The 21,521-nt window shown below is 39.1% G+C and overlaps 1 protein-coding gene across 1 annotated transcript in view; it reads left to right on the top strand.

The window, feature by feature from the left end:
- LOC149157031 (protein PLASTID TRANSCRIPTIONALLY ACTIVE 14-like) overlaps window positions 1-21,521 on the top strand; it is a 297,084-nt gene that overhangs the window by 226,090 nt on the left and 49,473 nt on the right. Inside the window, exons 9-10 of the mRNA XM_089444948.1 lie at window positions 17,197-17,394; window positions 17,748-17,799. Coding sequence (XP_089301074.1) covers window positions 17,197-17,394; window positions 17,748-17,799 — 250 coding nt within the window. The remainder of the gene's footprint in view (window positions 1-17,196; window positions 17,395-17,747; window positions 17,800-21,521) is intronic.

Genomic DNA, 21,521 nt, shown 5'->3' with positions numbered 1-21,521 from the left:
ATCACTGATCACTCTGGTGTGTCTACCAACTGACCTTCAAGCCTTCTCTTATACTTTTCTAGTTGGTCCTTCAACGACCAAGATTAAATCTCTAATCAATGGCTAAGATTAGATTTGGCTTGATCCATGACTTTTGGAACCTTCTAACCCAATTTTATATTAATACCTAGGAAACCGGATTCGTCCTAAACCCCCTGCGAATCCCGAATCCGGCGAATCCGACACGATTCAGTCCGGATTCGTGTCCAAATCACAGGACACGTCGTGTCCGAGGGCATGTCACGATTTTCAGGGGCGTGTCGCGATTTTAGGACACGTGTCCGGTTTCCAGGACTCGCTAAGCTCAACGCGGGTATGAAAAGGGCGTGTTTGCTCATTAATATTTTCATTTGGTTAAGTGATTTGTGCTGTTGCAGCAAGGAGTAGAGCATTTTGGCAGCTTCATAATCAAGTCTAGGCCCTAGTATTGATATGCTATGCATGGTAATGTTAAATTCTTAAAGTAAAAGTGACATTCTCCTTAATCTTCATTTTCATCCTTTTACTTAAATTTTTAACATTACCATGAAATGACTCAGGATGTTTGAGAGTGGTTCCGGCCTCATTGGATTTCATATGGAGAAAGTAGAATTTTAGATTTCATTCAAAATCCAGCGGACTTATCAGTTTTTCAGGATTTTAGGATTGGGGGATTGCAATGTTTCCATTGAATTTTGTCATGTATTAGGGTATGGAACTCGTATTTAATCAAGAGCATCAAACCAAGAGCTTCTGAATATGTCGCTCCCGCTCCCGTTTTCACTCCCGCTCCCCGCTTTCGCTCCCGCTCCCAAGTAACACTGTTCCTGATGATATGGGTCTGGACACCATTGTTGAGTTGGCATTGGCCAACATGGATCTCAATGATCAAGTGCTAGAGCCTGTTAGATTTGATGACTTAGAGGGGTCAGCCTCCATACCAGCAGATGCAAAGGCGACTATGGATACAGGGGAGGAGGAGGATGTAGAGGAGACGCAGTGGGGACCATGATGATGGGGACAGTGATGCTGATTCTGATGCTGATTGATGCCTTGAGGCTTGTATACCTGTAGTTGTTTTATATTTTCTATTTCTATTTGCCATTGGCATTGCACCAACACTACCTATGTAACACATTTTGATTTGATGACTTAATGAGAAAACTACAGTTGTCAGTGTGTTTATCTTACTATCTTGTAGTTGTAAGTTGTCTTTTTGTTATGAATTATGGATCATGATTTAAATTTTTAATAGATTTATCATTTATGTGACCAGTACCACTGACATTTATTTGAATTTTGTATGTACTATGCATGCTAATAGCTATAGATGAAGATCTATGTTTGAAATCAATAAATTTGTATCATTAATTAAAATTTGTGTAAGAAATATGATAATATCTAATATATATATATATATATATATATATTTTTTTTAAATATATTATATATATATATATATATATATTTTTTTTTTAATAAAATAATATATAACGTGTCCTAACGTGCCCTGTTCCTGGGGGTCAGCTTGTCCCGAATCCGACACCACGAATCCTGAATCCTACGTGTCCCGAATCCCCGTGTCAGGTGACTTAGATTAATACCCATTAATATTTTATTTTTCCTAAGTTTAGAGTTAGGAACTCCATTAAAAACATTAATTATTTTAATATCTCCCAAACCGGGTACAATCTGTCCAAACCATTTCTGGGTCTTGGAGATCTCATGTGCTTTAGCCTCTCCGCCAATTTTCATGGCTAGAGCACATCTGATGCTATCCCAAATCAACACTCCCTCTTAGCGAGGACTATGCTTTAGTAATATTCCTCACTGAGCATTACTCTGATTATATGGCACCGGTCCTTGTGCTGATGCTAGGTCTCCCCGCCCAACATCCTCTGCACTATTGCATCCTGTATTGCTGACCATGACCCTGCCACTACCACTGCTGCATCCATACGACATCTCCCTCTGCATTCGTGTTGCTGTTGGTCCATCCTCCTAGCATTGCATCTGCATTGCAACCCCCTCTCATCATGTTGCATTCTACTACTGCATACTGCTACTGCACTGCAACTCAGTTACTAGGAAGTAAGTAACTGATCCACCCAACTTCTGACATCCCTGTTAGGCTAGAAACACTCCCGATGTTGAAGCTCCCTCTGCCGCTAACAAGTGCTCCCTCTACTGACCTCTGCACTACTGCAACAACTCCTTGCATCTCGCTCCGTTGCACACCTCTCTGTGCCATCCTGCACTGGTGCAACACTCTTCGTGTCTCTTGTACTGTTGTAGCCTGCTAGCCTTGCATTGCCCGGGGACTCCTGCACTGTAGCACTCTCTGCCACTTCATCTGCATCTGTGTCTACTGACATCCACCAGTCTTGCTACTTTCTATTCGTGGCTCCCATAGCAAGGTATAATCCAAGAGGTTGGGCACCTCAACGATCCTGTCCCTCATCGCCTGTAGTCTTCCTGACTACAACTCGATGTCTCCCCACCTCTTCTCTAGAGGTACATGAGCACTCATGGCACAATTGTCATCCTCCTCGACCTCCTTCTCCGCCTTCACTGGCGCTGCCTTAAAGTCAGACCCTCTCCCCTGTTCTTCTTCCTCGGACGCTGGTTCACATAATGACCTAGTTCCCCACAGTAGAAGCACTTGACCTTGGAGAGGTCCTTCTTCTTCCTCTTCTCCTGCTTTCCCGCAGATACCAGAGCTGCATCCTCTTCCTCTTCCTTCTTAATCCAGACTCCTTTGTTGGTGCTTCCTGTCTTGCTCAACCACCTGATCTCCTCTTGGCGAAGAGCTGCCCATAATTCTTCCAATCTGGAAGATCCGCCCTGCCAAGTATGCTCTGGACAATTGTCTCTCACTCCTCGGAGACTGTGTTAACTGCGGTCCTCACCAACATCTCCTCATCCGGCATGGCCCCTATGGAAGTCAGTTGGTCCCGTATCTCCTTTAACCAACTGAGGAAGTGATCTATCACTCCCCCTTCCGCATCTAGTATGACCGCAACTGATTCTCAAATAGCATCTTCCTTTGCACGGAAGTATGCTGGTACAATTTCTTCAGGGCATCCCACATTTCCTTTGTCGTCTCCTTCTCGGCAATATGTTGGACCACATGATCCTTGACCCAACCAAGGATGATGCACTTCGCCTTGGTCATTGCCTCCTCGAACTTTTCATTTTCAGCCGGGTCAACTGGGATCGCCATAGTTCTCAAGGTGAAGGCCTTGATGCGATGTCTATCTAGAATGGATAGGATCCTGGCCTTCCAGACAACAAAGTTGGATGCCTCGTCTAGCCTGTCTTGATCCCTTTGCCCATTCATGGCCATCTCTCTGCTCTTCTGTCGACTCCTCTGCATCGCTCTACTTCCCTTTGGAAGTTCTCCTTTCGACTCCTGCCGAGTCTCTCTACTTCCCTCTGGAAGTTCTCCTTTCAACTCCCGCTGAGTCTCTCTACTTCCCTTCTGGAAGTTCTCTACTAGACTCCCTATGAGTCCCAATTTCCCTTCTGGAAATACTCCTGCCAATTGTGAAGTTGCACCTCTTTGATCTTCAGTGCACCTGCAACACTGATCCGGATTCCTTGGCTAGAAATCCACCTCAGTAACAACTCCCTCTACCTTGGTTTTGCCCTGTTAGGTACTGTTCTGCCCACAGTACCCCACCAACTTTGCTCCCGCAAATTGCCCATAGCTTCCTATGCCCCAGCAATTGAAGGACTGAGCCTCTAGGCTCTGCGCAATCTCGACACTGGCAAAAAAATCCCTCAGCCAACTACATAAACCCTCCTAGTCTCTGCGTGGCTCTGCATGAGCCTCTTTTTGCCTTCCTCAGCCTCTGTGCTGGCCTCTCTCTAGCGTGGACTGATGATGCAGTGCCTATGTGTCAACCCTTCTTTTGTCGCTTTCTGCAAGGATCAACTTCTCTCACTCGGGACAACTGATTCTACTGCAAATGCTCTGCTTAGCCAATGCCTTCAGCTCTCCTGTGATCTGTAACCACACTCTGATACCATGTTGAAATTTCTAAGTCTATCTGTTAGAAATTTAATCTGTATTCTTTTGGTTTATTTCTTCTACTTGTTAAATTCGAACAAGTTATTTAAAACATATAAATAACGAAAGAAAACAATCACACAAGTGACACCATTATTTTGGACAAATGTCCCCAGAAAAACCCAATGCGGGAAAATTGGTGCAGCTATTCTGAGGGTTTATTATTATGCAATATTTCCTTGAGTACAACTAGGTGCCAAACTGGCTCACCCGACAGATAAAAACACCTAGCAGTATTACCTCTCTGTTCAGAAACAGGTATTCAGAAAACCTGTCCCACGAAACTCTCTCCAGCAACTCTGAAGCACTGCGCTGACCCTTTTGGCCTCTGCGTCAACCTTAGAACCCTTTGCGTCAGCCCTCTAAGGCACTGCTTAGCCTGTGGGACCCTTTGCGTCACTCCTGCTGCCCTCTGCATGGATGACGCAGGCCCTCTGGTCTCTGCGCTGTCTCTGTGGGCTCTGCGTGGCATACTCTGGCTTTTGCGTCTGCTCTTTGCTTCTACGTTGGTCTCTCGACACTATCTCTGCCTCTTTATCCAGTACTCGCTACCCCTCGCTGTTGATCACTGATTCGACTTTACTTAGCAAACCCCGCTCTAGTAAATCAAATGACTAATCACTCTGGTGTGTCTACCAACTGACCCTCAAGCCTCCTCATATACTTTTCTCGTTCGTCCTTCAACGGCCGACATTAAATCTCTAATCAACGACTAAGATTAAATTTGGCTTGATCCATGACTTTTGGAACCTTCTAACCCAGTTTTATTTTAATACCCATTAAGATTTTATTTTTCCTAAGTTTAGACTTAGGAACTCCATTAAAAATATTAATTATTTTAATATCTCCCATACCGGGTACAATCTGTCCAAACCATTTCTGGGTCTTGGATATCTCATGGGCTTTAGCCTCTCCAGCAATTTTCATGGCTAGAGCACATCCAATGCTACCCAAAATCAACAGAGTTGTAGTCAGGAGGACTACATACTAGGCGCAGGATCTTTGAGGTGCCCAAACTCTTGGATCGCATCCGGCTACGGGAGCCCTTAACGATAGTAGCATGATGACAGATGTCGGGTGGAGCAAAGTGTGGTGGAGCAACAAGGCAAAGCTAGAGTGCAGAAGTCTGTAGTAGTGCAACAGAGGTTGCAGCAATGCGACAGGCACAGAGGTGTTTGCAGCAGCACAGTGGCAGCAGAGGGAGCACGGGTTAGCAGCAGAGGCAGCTTCAGCATCACGAGGCTTCCAGACTAACTGGGATGTCAGTATTTGGGCGAAGTCAGTTATCTACTTCTCGGTAACTGAGGTGCAGTGCAATAGTTAGCAGTGGCAGTGCTATGGGCAACATGATGCAACATGTTGAGAGGGAGCTGCAATACAGATGTGGCAGTGGCAGTGGCAGTGTCATGGGTAGCAGTACAGGAAGCAGTAGTGTAGGGGATGTGAAGTAGTAGACCAAATATCAGCGCATGTATCGATGCGGAGGATCAACGTGATGTTTCTGTGGTGAAGCATTACTAGAGCACATTCGTCGCTAAGAGGGGTGTTGATTTTTGGTAGCATTGGATGTGCTCTAGCCATGAAAAATGGTGGAGAGGCTAAGGCACATGAGATCTCCAAGACCCAGAAATCATTTGGGGAAATTCCACCCGGATGGAGAGAGATTAAAATAATTAATATTTTTAGTGGGGTTCCTAAGTCTAAACTTAGGAAAATTAAAATATTAATGCGTATTAATATAATATGGGTCAGAAAGTTCTAAATAACGAGGATCAAGTCAAATCTAAGAGGAGGCTTGAGGGTCAGTTGGAGATACACCAAGTTGATCAATCAATTCGATTTTCTGGGGCAGGGTTTGTTGAGAAATCGAGTTAGTGATTTGTTGCAGCGAGGGGCAGTTCGGCAGAAGGCCGAGAATACATATCAGAGAAGCAGAAAAAGTGTCAGAGAGATAGCGTAGAGCCTAGGAACGCTGACGCAGAGGCTAAGGAGGCCAACGCAGAAGACGCAAAGGGCCAAGGAGCTAATGCAGAGGGCCAAGAGACTGACGCAGAGGCAGTAGAGGCTGTCTAGAGGCTAGCAGAGCTGATGCTGGGCTGAGAGGCAGACATAGAGCCGTAGAGGGTGACGTAGTCCATAGAGGGTGACACAGTTCCGGAAGGAAGCTTGGAGCAGCTTTTGTTGTCTAGCTAACGAACTGTCGAAGTTGACGTGGGATCAATCATCCGGTTGCTGATCAGCTGAAATATCTGTCTCCATGGAGCGGTACTTCTACCAAGGAAAATCTCTAAAGGGTGAGCCATTTCTGGCACCCTAGTTGTATTCAGAAACTGCATAATAATAAAATCCTCATATCCGTTGCACCGATTTTCCCGCATTGGGTTTTTCCGGGGACGATTGTCCAAAAATAACGGTGTCCCTTGTGTGATTGTCTCAGTTATTTTAGTTGCTGATCTGTATATGTGTTAATGATGCATTTGTGGTTATTTCCGTATTTATATTTATAAATAACTTTTTAATGGAAAGAACAAGTAGGAGATAATTAGCTAGATAATGTAATAGGGATTTTTGACGTGTCAGACTTAGAAATTTCAACAGTTTGGGGAAAATATTCTAGCATTGATAAAGCTAGGGTTATTGGAGTTTGTGAAGGAAGCCTTTATAGAGTCATTACACCACCTCCTCAAGCTTTGGTTCATATGGAAATAAGTCCCATTGAGCTATGGCATAGGAGGTATGGTCATCTACATTATAAGGTCATCCCTACTCTTAGTCAATTGGTTCATGGTATTCCCAATATGAAGTTAGATCATGAAGGTGTGTGCAAGGGATGCTCTTTGGAAAAACATACAAGAAAGCCATTTCTGAATAATGAAACTAGGTCTGAAGAGATATTAGATCTCATCCATTCTGACGTGTGTAGGCCCATGTCTGACAAATCACTTGGAGGTCATCTCTACTATGTGACATTCATTGATGACCATTCTAGAAGGACATGGCTCTACCTCGTCAAAACAAAAGATGAAGTATTTGATAAGTTCAAGGAGTTTAGTTCTGAAGTGGAAACCCTAATTGAAAGAAAGATAAAAACTCTAAGGTCCGACAATGGTGGGGAATACACTTCTAAGGAATTGATTGCATATTGTAAGGAAGTGGGTATTAAGAGGGAGCTCATTGTTCCCTATTATCCTGAACAAAATGGATTGGCCAAAAGGAAGAATAGGTCAATTGAAGAAGGCATTCGAACTATGCTCCTTGGTCAAGACCTACCAAAATTCTTATGGGGGAAGCAACGATGACAGTCATTTACATTCAAAATAAAATTCCTCATAAAAGTCTTGATAATACAACACTCGAAGAAGTATTCATAGGAAAGAAGCCGATTATGGATCACCTCCAAATCTTTGGAAGTCTAGCATACATCCATGTTCCAAAGGACAAGCAAAAGAAGTTGGACTCTACAAGTATCAAAGGAATATTCATTGGATATAGTCTCTCCATAAAAGCATATAGAATCTACATTAAGGAAGTAAGACATATTGAAGCAACCAGGGATGTCATATTTGATGAAAATCAAGCATACAAGAAATTAAAGGATATTCTTATTGATTTTGATGACGAAGAAGTTCCTATATTTGAAGAAGAAGAAGTTCATCATGAAAACCCTACTACAAATCAAGAAGAAGAAGAAGGACCAAGTGAGCCTATTCAATCGGTGGTCATCCCAACCACAAGGAAAAGACCAAATTGGTTAAAAGCTACATTAGAAGATGCTGAAGGACATGAAGTTGCAAAAGGAACCTTCAGGGAAAGTAAGAGACCGAAGAGATATTCTGGTTATGCTGCATATATGACAAAGTTAATTGAAGTCGAACCATCTACATTCAAGGAAGTTGCTCATCAAGAGGTTTGGAAGAAAGCGATGCAAGAAGAATATCAATCCATCATGAAGAATGGGGTTTGGGAAATCGTTCCTAGACCTAGTGACAAATCGGTTGTCACCTCCAAATGGATCTATAAGATCAAACATGCTGTTGATGGAAGTATAGACAAGTACAAAGAAAGATTCGTTGCAAGGGGTTTCTCTCAAAAGGAAGGCATTGATTATGAAGAAACCTTTGCTCCCATAGCAAGGTACATTACCATTAGATCTTTGGTTTCATTGGCTGCTACAATGGGTTGGAATATCCATCAAATGGATGTGAAGACCGCATTTCTAAATGAGACCATTGATGAGGAAGTGTACATCAAACAACCTGAAGGCTTTGAAGTTAATAGCAGGGACTCATGTTTGCAAACTTAAGAAGGCCCTATATGGTTTGAAGCAAGCACCTAGGGCATGGTGTGTAAGGATGGATGCATATCTACTTAGAATTGGGTTCATAAAGAGTTCTGTTGATCCAAATCTCTACATCAAGGTAGTGAATGATGAGCCGTCATTATTCTACTTTATGTGGATGATCTATTCATCACAGGTGTGGAGCGAAGAATTCAAGAATGCAAGACGATGTTGGCAACCGAATTTGAAATGAAGGATCTAACACTGGTGCACTATTACCTGGGTCTAGAAGTATGGTAGAGACCTGGGGAGATATATTTGGGGCAAGGAAAGTATATCATCAAGTTGTTGCAGAAATTCAGGATGATGGATTCCAAGCCGATGACTACACTTATGATCACCAATCTCAAGAAATTGAGGGACTCTGACTTTAGTCTCGTGGATCCTACCTCCTATCGACAGTTGGTGGGTTCCCTAATGTATTTGGTAAATAAGCCAGATATATGTTTTGCAGTGAACATTCTTAGTCAATTTCAGTCGGAGCCTCTTCATGATCACTGGATAACTGCCAAACATATATTGAGGTATCTTCGTGGCACTATATATCACTGCCTAAAGTATTATAGTAAGGAATTCAAGCTAATTGGATTCACAAATTCTAATTGGGGTGGCAGTGAGACTGATGGAAGGAGCATACCAAAGGATGTTTTAGTCTGGGAGCTGCTATGATCTCATGGATAAGTAGGAAGCAAGATCCCGTTGCTTTAAGTAGTGCTGAGGCAGAATATGTTGCTGCATGTGAAGTGGCAAAGGAGGCTGTTTGGTTAAGGAAGCTTCTGACAGATTGGTTCGAGAAGTCTCTGGGTCCTACTGTGATTAATTGTGATAATCAAAGCTGTATCTAGATGTTTGGAGATCCCGTGTTTCATGCAAGAATGAAACATATCAACAATAAGTTCCAATTTATTAGGAAACTGGTGTAGAATGGGATCATGAAGTTGAAGTATGTCTCGACAGATGAACAAGTAGAAAACATACTAACAAAGTCTCTTCCTAATAAGAAGTTTGAATATCTAAGGATCCTACTTGGTTTGGTAGATATTGTTGATTGTATTGATGATAAGAAATTGGAACAGATTTGTTGAGGAATTGCGAGTGAAGCATTGCCTGGGAAGCCATCTGGCTAACACTTTGTGTTGATGTCTAGGTCCCAAAGTAGGGAAGGTGGCCTAGGTGGTAGAGCTTTGACCATGGATACACACCTAGGTCCCTGGGTTGGTGGTTAGCAAGTAAGCCTAATGGTACCTAGAGAGGGTAAAATCTTGAGTCCACCTTATTCCCACTTGGATAGATTGCCCTAGTCAGGAATCTTGTCCGTGGCATTGTGGTGCCTAAATTGATGAGAGACCAATGGATAGATTGCCCTAGTCAGGAATCTAGTCCATGGCATTGCGGTGCCTAAAGTTCTTCATTGTTCATATAGTTTGAGATCTTCCATTGTATTTGTATATTATGAATACCTCCCTAGTTAAGAGGGAGCGTTAGAAAATGTAACTAGGTTCGGTCTTCATTAATGTATTTGAGTCATCATGAAATGTATTTGTCAAAAGAATAAAGAAAATATTTTTTATTATTGTATCAATGACTTATTAAAGCATGGGTTTCATGCTTGGGTCATCATTATATTCGTCAAAGTCCCCATTGTGGACTCCTAGGATTAATATTGAGTTTATAGAGTCATTGTAATTCAAGAGACCCTTCTTGGGCTTTTGAATCATGTAAAAAGGTTTACTATTGAGTCAAATATAATTTAGGTATCCTCCACACCAGGTTGGCCTAGAAGAGATCCAGTTGGCCTAAGGACACTAATTTGACCTTACTTGAAGCCTATAAATATAAGCAAGTCGAATTCGTTTGGAGCATCTCATCTCAAGCTAGTTCGATATCTCTAAGGAAGTTTGAGAAGTGCGAAGTAGGCCTAAGGAAGTAAAGGAAGTGCGAGTTGGGTGAAGTCTAAGGAGAAGAAGAAAATCGAACTTTTGGTGCATCTCTCTCTCTGTTTCATGCCCTAGTTTGGGAGATTGAAGTCTTCCAAGTTTCGCTGTTGCTTGATGTCGGAAGCTGTTGCCTGATGCCGTAAGCTGCTACATAGTCGAAGTTGCTGGGAAAGAGGTCGAAGATCTCGGAGGCTAAGTTGGTGTGGATGGAAGGTTTGGTCTTTGTCTAGGGTGAAGAGTCTCAAAGAATACTATTGAAAGGAAGAGAATTTTGACTGGGTTTTCTCCTCGAGGGGGGTTTTGCCTTGGCATAGTGGTTACATCTTGTGTCTCTTGTTTTGTGATCTTCATACACACGTAATATGCTAATTACTTGATGAAAAATAAGAAAATAAAAAATAAAAGAAGCCAACATAACTCACAAGTAATTATCAAGTAAGGAGAATCAAATCCTAATCTATTTGCATTGATTTTCCAACATGCTCCATGGGCAATTTCTTCGTAGCAGCTCTTGTGAGTGGTTTCTTAGGAACCTCCACCATCTCAGGATAAAAATGAAGTTTTTAACCCTTTTTCTTGTCTGGTGGGTCAACTGAAGTTGGCATCCTTTTTACTGAGCTCTCCACTACTGATTGAACATCCTTTGCCACAAATGGTGTATCCTTTTTACTCTAGGGGGGCTAGTTGGAAACTCAGTTGTCAACTTGGATGAATCCAAGAATGCCTGCCATGTCTGATTTTTATTTTTCAGCTCCTCCACTACTAACAATTTGGTCAAAGAAAAATGAAAGAGACTGGGCTCTACTTGACTTTTCTTACCCCGAACCTTATCTATGATCTTACCAATGCTCTTGAACATGTAGAAAGGTAGAATCAAAGGGATTTTAACTGTGAAATGCATCAACAACCTGAAATGATACTAATAAACTCTCCCAAATCTACCTTCACAAGTGAAATACCTCTGGATGACCTTGAATAGTTTTCTATAGGGTTTAAGAAAATATTTCCTTGGCACAATAGCTCCATATTCCTTGTTTTTGTACTTTGGATTCAAGAAATCCTTGTTGTTGACTATGTTTAGAGGCATGCCCTTGAACCACTGTTCTCCATGTAGAGGGATCTCTGTAGCAGCTGAAATGGTAACATTTGGCACTAGAAAACACAACTCTCCAACCTTAACATCTATCCCAATGAAGTTTAAAGCAAACTCTTTGGTCAACTGAACATTATAACCTTGTATCTTCTCACAAAACCTAATGCAGCCAGTCTGTTCAAATGCAACCCTAATTGTTGGATCTGAGTTTATCAAGGCAAGATCTTGAGGCTCAAACCTGACTATGTCTCCTCCTTTATGCTTCTTCCTGTCTGGAGTTGTTATTGTTCACAATGAAAAGGAAATTCTAGGGTTTCTAAATGTAGAGATAGTGCTTCAACAATTTTGCGCAGCAAGGGTACCACAATTTTGGAATCTAGGTCTGATGAGGGTCTCTGGCAGGTTTTGAATGGAAATCCTCCTATATTGCAAAGCTCACACTAAAGGAATTCAATTTTTAGACCAAAATGCAGCGATATGATGATCCTATATATAGTGAATTAGCCAATGCACAAATGCAGCGAAAAAGCGCAACGACTAAGGGGAATAGGTTTCTTGATATTCTAAGGCAACAGAAACAAGGTTCTGAGACTCCATATCTTATATTGAATTGTTAGGTTCTAGGATATAGGTGGCAAGCAAAAATTGAGGGTTTAACACAGGTAAAGCACAAAATGCATTGACTGTGTGAAAGCGCAGCGAATTCTCTAGGTGCAACAAGGAAAATGTAGCGAGATAAGAATCCAAGGTTTGCAAGGCCATCTAGGCGCTTTTCTCGACAGGTGAAGGTGAACTAAACAACATATGAGATAAATTATTCAAGAAAATGAGAATTTGAAACCTGGAGGTGGCGATAAACTATTGAGTTGTAGAAGCGCAACAACTGTCCTTGTAGAATTAGTGCAGCGAAATCCAATTGATGTCCATAATGCTTTTGGTAGAAGAAAGAGTAGATCACTGATTTCTTGGATGCCAAAAGAAGATGTTGAACTCCCAAGATGACTAAAACCCACCTTCAGGAACAATCATTGCAATTTGAAGATTGAATCATGAAAGCGCAATAAAGGAATGATGCATAAAAACTTTCATACCCGTTGTACTGAAGGGTGATGTCATAGCACATGCTTGATTTGACAACCTAACTGACTGAAATGACACCACTAATTTGTCCCAATGATGAGAAAATAGGACTCACTATGACCTCACTCATGATTTTGATGACACATTAACCCTAGACTCTCTTAACTTAATCTTTTAGGGAATCGATGACTGTCTTTACATTATCGCTCACACAATTCTAACATAATTACACCAATGATATAATCTCACATTCTTCACAAAGACTAAAAACTTGATCTCTAAGAGATCACAGGAAAACTTTTTACAAACTGACTAGAATGATGAAAAGACTAAGCCTGACTTTGATTACTATAACATAGGACACTAACAGTTATGATCTTGTACTTTGTACTACAAGTTTATCATTTGTGGGTTGATTCGTCTTCGCTCTTTGGGTATTTCACACTCACCTCACATTAAAATCTCTTCATTCAAGACCCAAGAGAAAAGACGCAAACATGGTGGCAGCTGGGCCCGCATACTGGATGGGACTCCTATTCCAAATGGTGTGAGGTCTAATGGGGGCTTCACATCGGGGAGATCCCTTTACTGTTAGAAGTGCATTTTTCTCTATCAACAAAGGGGTAATAGTTCTTAGCATAGGTGGGGGTGGGGGTGTGGTTGGGCTGCGGTTATGCTTCAAGTAACACTAGTGTAGTCATCAATGCATAGTTGATATCCCATGACAACTAATTAGAATTACAAATTTTTCATGATTTTGAATAGTCCACTTAACACTCATTGCATTGGGTGATGCTCATAGGGATGGCATGATATTGAGACTAGCGAAATGTTGCCTTACTTCTACGTGAGATGTTGTGCATTTGATATAAAATCATCTTCAACATTTCTTTCCATCTTGCCAGTGCTAGGTTCATCACTTGCTATGTTTGATCTTTGGATGGCTGAGGCCGCAAGAGGTCTTGTGATTGGGTTGCCTCTGAGATTTCTTAGGCAATGTAGACCTCAAAGGCTTTAGTCAGTTGTTACTTGTTAGTACTGTTGCCGCACAGATTGTCATGACAACGCTCAGACCAGGGACTGTCACTCTGATCGCCGATCTCTCCGTTTAAGCCTATCTCCCGCGGCTAAGGGGGGTAGACCCTATAGGAAAGTGGATGACCAACTGTGAACCAGTTGGGTTGGGTGACACGAAAGGAAACAAGCACTTAATTGATTTTATTAAATAAATAGACCAGTGCCTTATGAAATAAATGACTAAACGATTATTTATCAAATGCTGCAGAAATATGGATTCATCAACAATCGTTTACCATCAAATAACTCAAACAAAGATTAACTTTTATCAAATGCGAGAAAATGCTTAACGGCTTAATGATACTCTAGCAATTTAAAATTTCGAAAGATAGAGTTCGATACACAACCATGTAATTTTAAACGCTAACCAGATATCACATTCATGTAGCTAATCTTCAAAATGATCATTCAAGCATGCTAAATCACATAAAAATGATAAACATTAATTCCACATCAAAATTTTAGCCTCAGCAGAAAAGATAAAACGTGATAAATCCCTGAGCCAAGACTGAAAAATATTTCCAAAATATTTTTATGTTTTCAAATAAAACAAGACTATGCTAAATAAATGAAACTTTAAATCTAAAACCTAAACTATAGAACAAAAATAAAAATGGGCCTAAAAATTATTTTTTATGGTTTTTTTTAAAGTTTTATAATTTTATGATTCTTTAATTTTTTATTTTTGGATAAATCTAGAAATGATGTAAACTTAAAACTAAATCCAAAAATAATCCAGAGCCTTTACAAACTAAGCTAACCCTAAAGGCATCTAATTCTAATATCAAAAGCTAATCAAAAAATTTCAAACCTAAAATATATATACATATATAACCTAAGTAAAAAGGAAAAAAAGAAATTCAATATATATCAAAATCTAAAAATCTAAAAGCAAATCGCATTTTTATTTTAATTTTTATAAAGCCAAAACCAATTGAAAAAAAAAGATCTACGCTAATCCCTAACCATATCACAAAGAAAAAATGAAAATCGAAACCTAAGCTATCGTTATCTTACCATACGAACGTTTATCCAACGTGATTCCTGCGTATTTTAAAAAAAACAATGAAATCGATTTACCGCTTTGCTGCACGTTAGCGGCGTTGGAGATTGCTGGAGCAGATCTTCTTCCAAGAAGCCGAGGAGGGGAATCGATACTTGTTTATCGTGTTATGCAGGTTACGCGGAATGACTGCGTGCGGTGAGAAGCTGGAGCAAAGGCCGTGGGTTTCTGAACGGGCTTGATGGCAGACAGCGCAGGAGGAGATGAGTACGCAGGGGATTTGCAGGGTTTACATGCAGGCTTCGTTAGCAAAATTTCGAGGAGAGCTTAACGCATGGACAATGGGTTTTATATTTTTATTTGCAGATGTGAGAAGTCGATGGTGGAGCGAGGGGCAAGCAGCGGATGAGGCTATGCTTATGTGAGGAGCAGCAGATAATGGAGGACGCAGGGAAAAAATCGATTTTTTGTGGGTGTTTTGAGTTTTTTATCTTGCTGTGCGTGAGGAATGGTGGAGGTTTGATGCGTGAGGATTCGATTCTGAGTAGGCAGCAACGTGGAGATGGAACGGATTGCCCAGATTGCCCAGAAAAAACCACTGAAGCTCTTTACAAAATCAATATTTGAAATTCCTTACTCCAAATTTGCCTGATAAAACCCTAAAAATTTCTCAAAACCTAAACCTGTAACCTGCAAAAGGAAAGAAAACCTAAAATAATATGTCCAAGAAACGAAACTGAAAACCCTAAACCCAACAAAAAATTTACAGTATTTACAATTTCTCGACTCTTAAACAGCCAGATTTATCAATAATCAACAGAGATATTATCGAAATTCCAGATTTACTATGAAATACTTCAGAAATCTCTCATGCAAATCAGAAAACAAACTTAAATGATGAACCCAGGATCGAAACTGGCTGGGCTCTGCAAGAGAATGCTTGCGGGAGTTGGCTGGTTCAGCCGAGAACTTCCCCAAACGCCCACTGATCTTCTTCAATAAGGGTTTCCTGCACAGCTCACTTCAACCATCAATAAAGAGAGAAAAAACAGTACTAGATCTCAGATGCAATGGAGATACCTGCCATTATTTTAGAAATTCTAATACCATTCAAACCCTAGTAAGTGAACAAGATACCTGTGTTCAACAATACTCTACAATAAGCTGTTACTAATGGCTGAAAATTAAAATATGCAGAAAATAAAATAGCTCACAGCACTTCAAGAGAGTAACACCAGCAAGATTTCAACCCCAAAGTCTTTCTTTATTAGCACTAGAAAAAGTTTACAAGAGAGCTTCTTCAGCACAAGACTCACAGATCGAATCTCATCTCAAATGACCCCTAGCACCCTATTTAAAGGAAAAATTCCCAACGGCTAGTTCGAGTGATCCATGTTAAAGTGATCTCGACCGTTTATGAGGATCAAGATATCTCTTAATCTCATCCGTCGAATTTTTAATGCATTAAAAAAATGAAATTCTGCATTTATTTACTCAAAAATATTATTATTTTATTATTTTTTAAGTTTTTATTTTATTTTATTATTTTTATTTATTTATTTTATTTTATTATTTTTTATATCTTTTATATATATATTCCTTTATTATTATTTTTTTAATTAATTATTTTTTTAATTTTTATTTTTGGATCCTCGAACTTAGCATTTGGAAAAATCACCTAGGACCTAGGACTTAAGACTTATGAAGGGATTAAAACATTTTCTAACCCTCAAGACACTTTACATCATGACTTTTACAATTTTACATCTCAAAGGGGAAAACCCATTCGACATAGACCCTCATAGACCACCCAGTTCTGCGACCAAATATAATCTAGCAGATCAACACACTAGGATTCCTCTAATATTCTAATGACAAAATTCATTCTGGCTTTGGGGTTAGGTTGAAGGAAAACTTTGCCGATCATGGATCGGTGAGACAAAAAACCTTCCGGAACGTAGATTATCACTAGAAAATTAGGTCCACCTAGGCAATTTACATATATGACTCAACTCTGCTAAGATTATTTACAATTCACACATGTAGACTGGGTTTACAACATAAATTGATTAAGTCGACAATGAATGTCAAATGGCACGGACATGTCGATTAAGCGCTATCCCTTTTGCGAAAAAATGGGGTGTACTGCTATGGGAAGTTGACACGTAGTGGTCAACAAGTACAACCATCGTCACCAACTCTTTCTTATTAGGGGAGTTATTGGTTAACATTGTACTCAACCAATAACTCTCAAAGTCCCCTCTGTTTATTCTCAACCCTTTTATCCATTGAAGCTATCTTTTGTTTCATTTTATTACTTGATTAACTTGCTTGATTGGCTGTACTGGAAGTACATCAAGCACTACCAACGTACACCTGGTCATTGTACTTATAGTCCCTTTGGCCATCTTTGGACGTGTGAACATTAGATTTAAATATGTTAAATTAAATCATACTGTAATAGTTTGTATACATCAGTTATTTCTTTTGGATAGTCATGCTTATTTTATGAATTTTCTATTTATCTTCTCCCTCAAAGGTTTTTATCGATTACATGTTTTGTCATGAATATTACAGATTCAACACCCGATAGACAAGATAGCTTTGTTGATGGTGCCATATTAGCAGCAGCAAGAACCTTACCAAGCTGGTCGGAAGGGGATTTGCCTTTCCTTCCAAGTATGGAAAAGACAGCTGTTGAAGAGCTTCAGAAGGAATGCTGGACAATATTGGGAACGTTTCCTACGACTGTTGATCAGGATCTCAATATTTTAGGTGACTGCCAAACCCTTTGTTGATGCATATATGTTGATTATGTAATCATTTCTAAGTATGCTTTGCTTTAGTAATTTGTATTTCAAAATTCAGATCCATGCCTTTTCAGAGCACTAGAGATTGTCATTGGTGTAAACTACTAGTGGTATTTTATTACTTATTCTATGTTCTCTCATGCGTTCTATTTGTGATCCTAACGTTGCTTTTTTCCCTCTATGCTGCTTTATAAGCTTCTTATAGAGAATTTTGTTTATAAAATATCTTATGTATAGCTGTTTTTGAACACAACGGGAGCCTCATTGAGTATGTAATTTTCGTAGGTACTATATTTAAGTTTATCTTTGTTTTTGTAGCTGCAGAAGCTGACTCCAATGGTAGTAACAAAATTCGTGAAAGCGCAATCAAGTGAGATAAAATTTTCCTACTTTTCTCATTTTTCTTAATGCATCTGATCTTCTAAAATTACGTCACTTGTGGTAATGTAATCCTGCTGTCAATTTTATATGAATTAGATAAATATTTGTACTTGTATGATATTTTGATATCATACACACGTTCAGTGAAAACCTAATTGTAGCATGCGGATTTCTATTTGAATTACATAAAAATTTGTACTTGTATATGATATTGATATCATAAGCAATTTCCGTGCAAAATTAAATGTAGCATGCAGATTCCTTTTGGAAGGTCAGTAATAAAAGTTAAAGAGTAATTAAAGAACTCTATATGATAACTTAAAGAGTATTCAAGAATCTTCCACAAGAAACTGATCTCGTAGAGTTCAAGTAGTAATCATATTGATAAGAGTGAAATTGTCTTATTATTTATCTGTGTTTTCTTTTATTTTATCTTCTTTCTCAGGCCTAGTAGCAACAAGTTGATTGGAAAGGTATAATTAAAGATGGAATGATATTTGACAATGATATGTCAATTTGCTTCAGTTTTGAGGTGAAGAGAGCTGCTTGTAACTTAATTGTAAGCAGACTTGTTCACTTGCAAGCTAACTGCAGGAAATTCTAGCATCTATGTGCCTGTAGATGAAATGCAAGCAATACTAGGATCTGTGAAGCAGTATATTTTGTGATAAGCTAAATTGTGGATAACTCCCTCTTCCCCACGTTTCAATACACAGGAACGTTTTGGGTAATGAAATGCATTCAAAATGTGTTGGAAATGTCCTGAAAAATTTCTAGAACATTTCAGAAGTTTGGAAATGTTGCCCAAAACATTTTGGGATGTTTCTGACGTTTTGAGCCATTTCCCACATGTTTCATGTCAATTATTCATTGTTTACGACTGTGCGAATCCAATACAGCCCCTAAAAACCAACAGAAACATCGGAGATTAACAAATTCAAATGAATGCAATTTCATCTATGAAAACTCAAAATAAATTAGCTATTATTGAGAAAGATAAAAAAGAAACTTCAAGAAACCTCCAAACCAATGCTATTTCGTCTAGAAAAACTAAAATATGGTTTTTTTATTGAGAAGCATAAAGAAATAAACTTTAAGAAACCTTAAGTGGGTTACTTTTCCTATGACAAAAGTCCTTGTTGACCACTACATGTCAACTACCCATAGCAGTACACCCCCTTTTTTCGCAAAAGGGATAGCGCTTGATCAACGTGTCCATGCCATTCGACTGTCATCATCAACCCGATCATGTTATGTTGTAAACCTAGTCTGCATGTGTAAATTGTAAATAATCTTAGCAGATCTGAGTCATATATGTAAATTGCTTAGGCAAACCTAATTTTCTAGTGATAATCTATTATCCGGAAGGTTTTTTGTTTCACCAATCCATGATCGGCAGAGTTTTCCTTCAGCATAACCCCAAAGCCGGAGTGGATTTTGTCATTAGAATCTTAGGGGAATCCTAGTGTGCTTCAAGTATATGTAAAAGTAATTTGGAAATAATTCTAATTATTTGGTTAGGTTATTACAAATTGCTTGATCCTAGATTATAGTTGTGTCGCAGAACTGGGTGGTCTATGAGGGTCTATGTCAAATTGGTTTTCCCCCTTGAGATGTAAAATTGTAAAAGTCATGATGTAAAGTGTCTTGAAGGTTAGAAAATGTTTTATCCCCTCATAAGTCCTAAGTCCTAGGTCTTAGGTGTTTTTTCCAAAGGCTAAGTTCGAGAGTCCAAAAATAAAAATAATAAAAGTTATAAATAAAAATAAAAATAACAAAAAATAATAAAATTAAAAAAATTAAAAAACAATTAAAAAAATAAAATAAAATAAAATAAAATTTAAAAATAAATTAAAAAAATAATAATTTTTTTTGAAAAAATAAAATAAAATAATAATAAGTCAAAGTTTTGAGTAAATAAATGCAGAATTGTAATTTTTTAATATATTAAAATGCATTTAAAATTTCAACGGATGAGATTAAAAGAGATTTTGATCCTCATCGACGTTCGAGATCATTTTGACATGGATCACTCGAACTAGCCGTTGGGAAATTTTCCTTTACATAGGGTGTCAGGGGTCATTTGAGAATGGGATTTGAGAGTCTGGTGTTAAAGAAAGCTCTCTTGTAGTCATTTTTTGTGCAATAAAGAAAGACTTTAGGGTTGAAAATCTTGCTAGTGTTACTCTTCTGGAAATGTTATATGATGTTTTATTTTTCCCCATAATTTTAGTTTTAACCATTGATGATAGCTTGATGAAGATTGATTTAGGCACATGTATCTTGTCTGATCTCTGGGGTTTGAATGATAGTTTAATTTCTGAAATATAATGGCAGGTATCTCCATTTGATTTGAATTTCGTTGTTGTTTTCTCCCTCTATGTTAATGGTTGATTTAAGCTGTGCAGGATATCCTTAATTTTGAATTTACCGGGCGTTAGGGGAAGTTCTCAGCTGAACCAAACAACTCCCAGATTGTGTTTTCTAAAAGAGCCCAGACAGTTTTAATCCTGGGCTTATCATTAGAATTTTTGCTGCAGATGCATGAAGGGTTTTCTGAAGCACCTCACATTAATTTTAAAATCTGAAAATATTTTTGTGGCACAACGATAAATCTGGCTACCTAGAGCCTTCAGTTTGTACATACTGTAATTATTTAGCTAGCTTTACGGGTTTTTAGTTTCATTCCTGCATATTATTTTTGGGTGTTTTGTTCTTTTTTTGCCATTGCAAGTTGCAGGTACAGGTTTTGAGAAATTTTTCAGGGTTTCCATCAGGCAATCTGGAGCAGGAAAGATTTAAAATTTCAATCAATTTCCTGGGCTACCAATCTGCTACCTGTATTTTCATTTTTCACTGTTGCCTGGGGTTTCATAAAACAAAAAAAATCCAAAGTACATGTGTGAGATCTGTTTTCTAGAATTCGAATATTCTTCTGAGGGTTTCAAGATTGTTTTTATCGTTTTGGGAGATTTAGAAATTTTTTCTTGCTGCTGTAGCCACCCCCAAATCCTTGCGTCCATTGTTGCCAAAGCATCCGCTGCCCTCATCCACGCGCACCTGCAAAAAAACACTGAAATCACGTTGCCCATGCAAGCTACCTGCGTATTCGATTCTCCCTTCTGCCATATGCCCGAGCCACCACTCCCCACACAGTTCCCTCGTACCTTCACTCACTGCTGCACCTGCAAGCTGGTGTTCTTTCTTCCGTAGCTCAATCTTCTTCCTCCATGCGGCTGCCTCAGTTCAACGCATATATGCATGCAACCTTTAGCAGCTATTTAAATCTGCGCAACCATATTTTCATCTCTACCACTGTCAAATTCCTATCACGCTGCTCTTTCTCTCAGCCCCCTGCACTCCTTTCTCTGCTATCCGCCTGTCTCTCCACATCCCTATCTCCTTCACGTTTTGCCCCCCTTGAGAGCTGCCATTTCTGCTTGTGCGTCTGTTACCGTCGAAACCTTTCAGTGTACTTGCAAACAGTCACGCAAACAATAACCAATGATTTTGATATGTCTACGTTTTGATTTATGGTTTAACGTAGGTTAGGGTATTGCATTCTTTTTGTATAGTTTAGTTTTAGATTTTAGAATTAAATTGTTAGTTTTAGATTTTAGTTTTATTTTTATTTTAAAATTTTGAATCTTTATAAAAAATATGAAAATCGATTTTTTGTTTTAAATTAGATTTTATTAAGATTGTTAAGTT

This window comes from Pinus tabuliformis, chromosome 9, assembly GCF_031772625.1.
Source record: "Pinus tabuliformis cultivar Carrire ecotype Pingquan chromosome 9, CPIR1, whole genome shotgun sequence".
Lineage (NCBI taxonomy): Eukaryota > Viridiplantae > Streptophyta > Pinopsida > Pinales > Pinaceae > Pinus > Pinus tabuliformis.
Note: the sequence above shows the minus strand (reverse complement) of the source record. Positions and strands in the feature narration are given on the sequence as shown.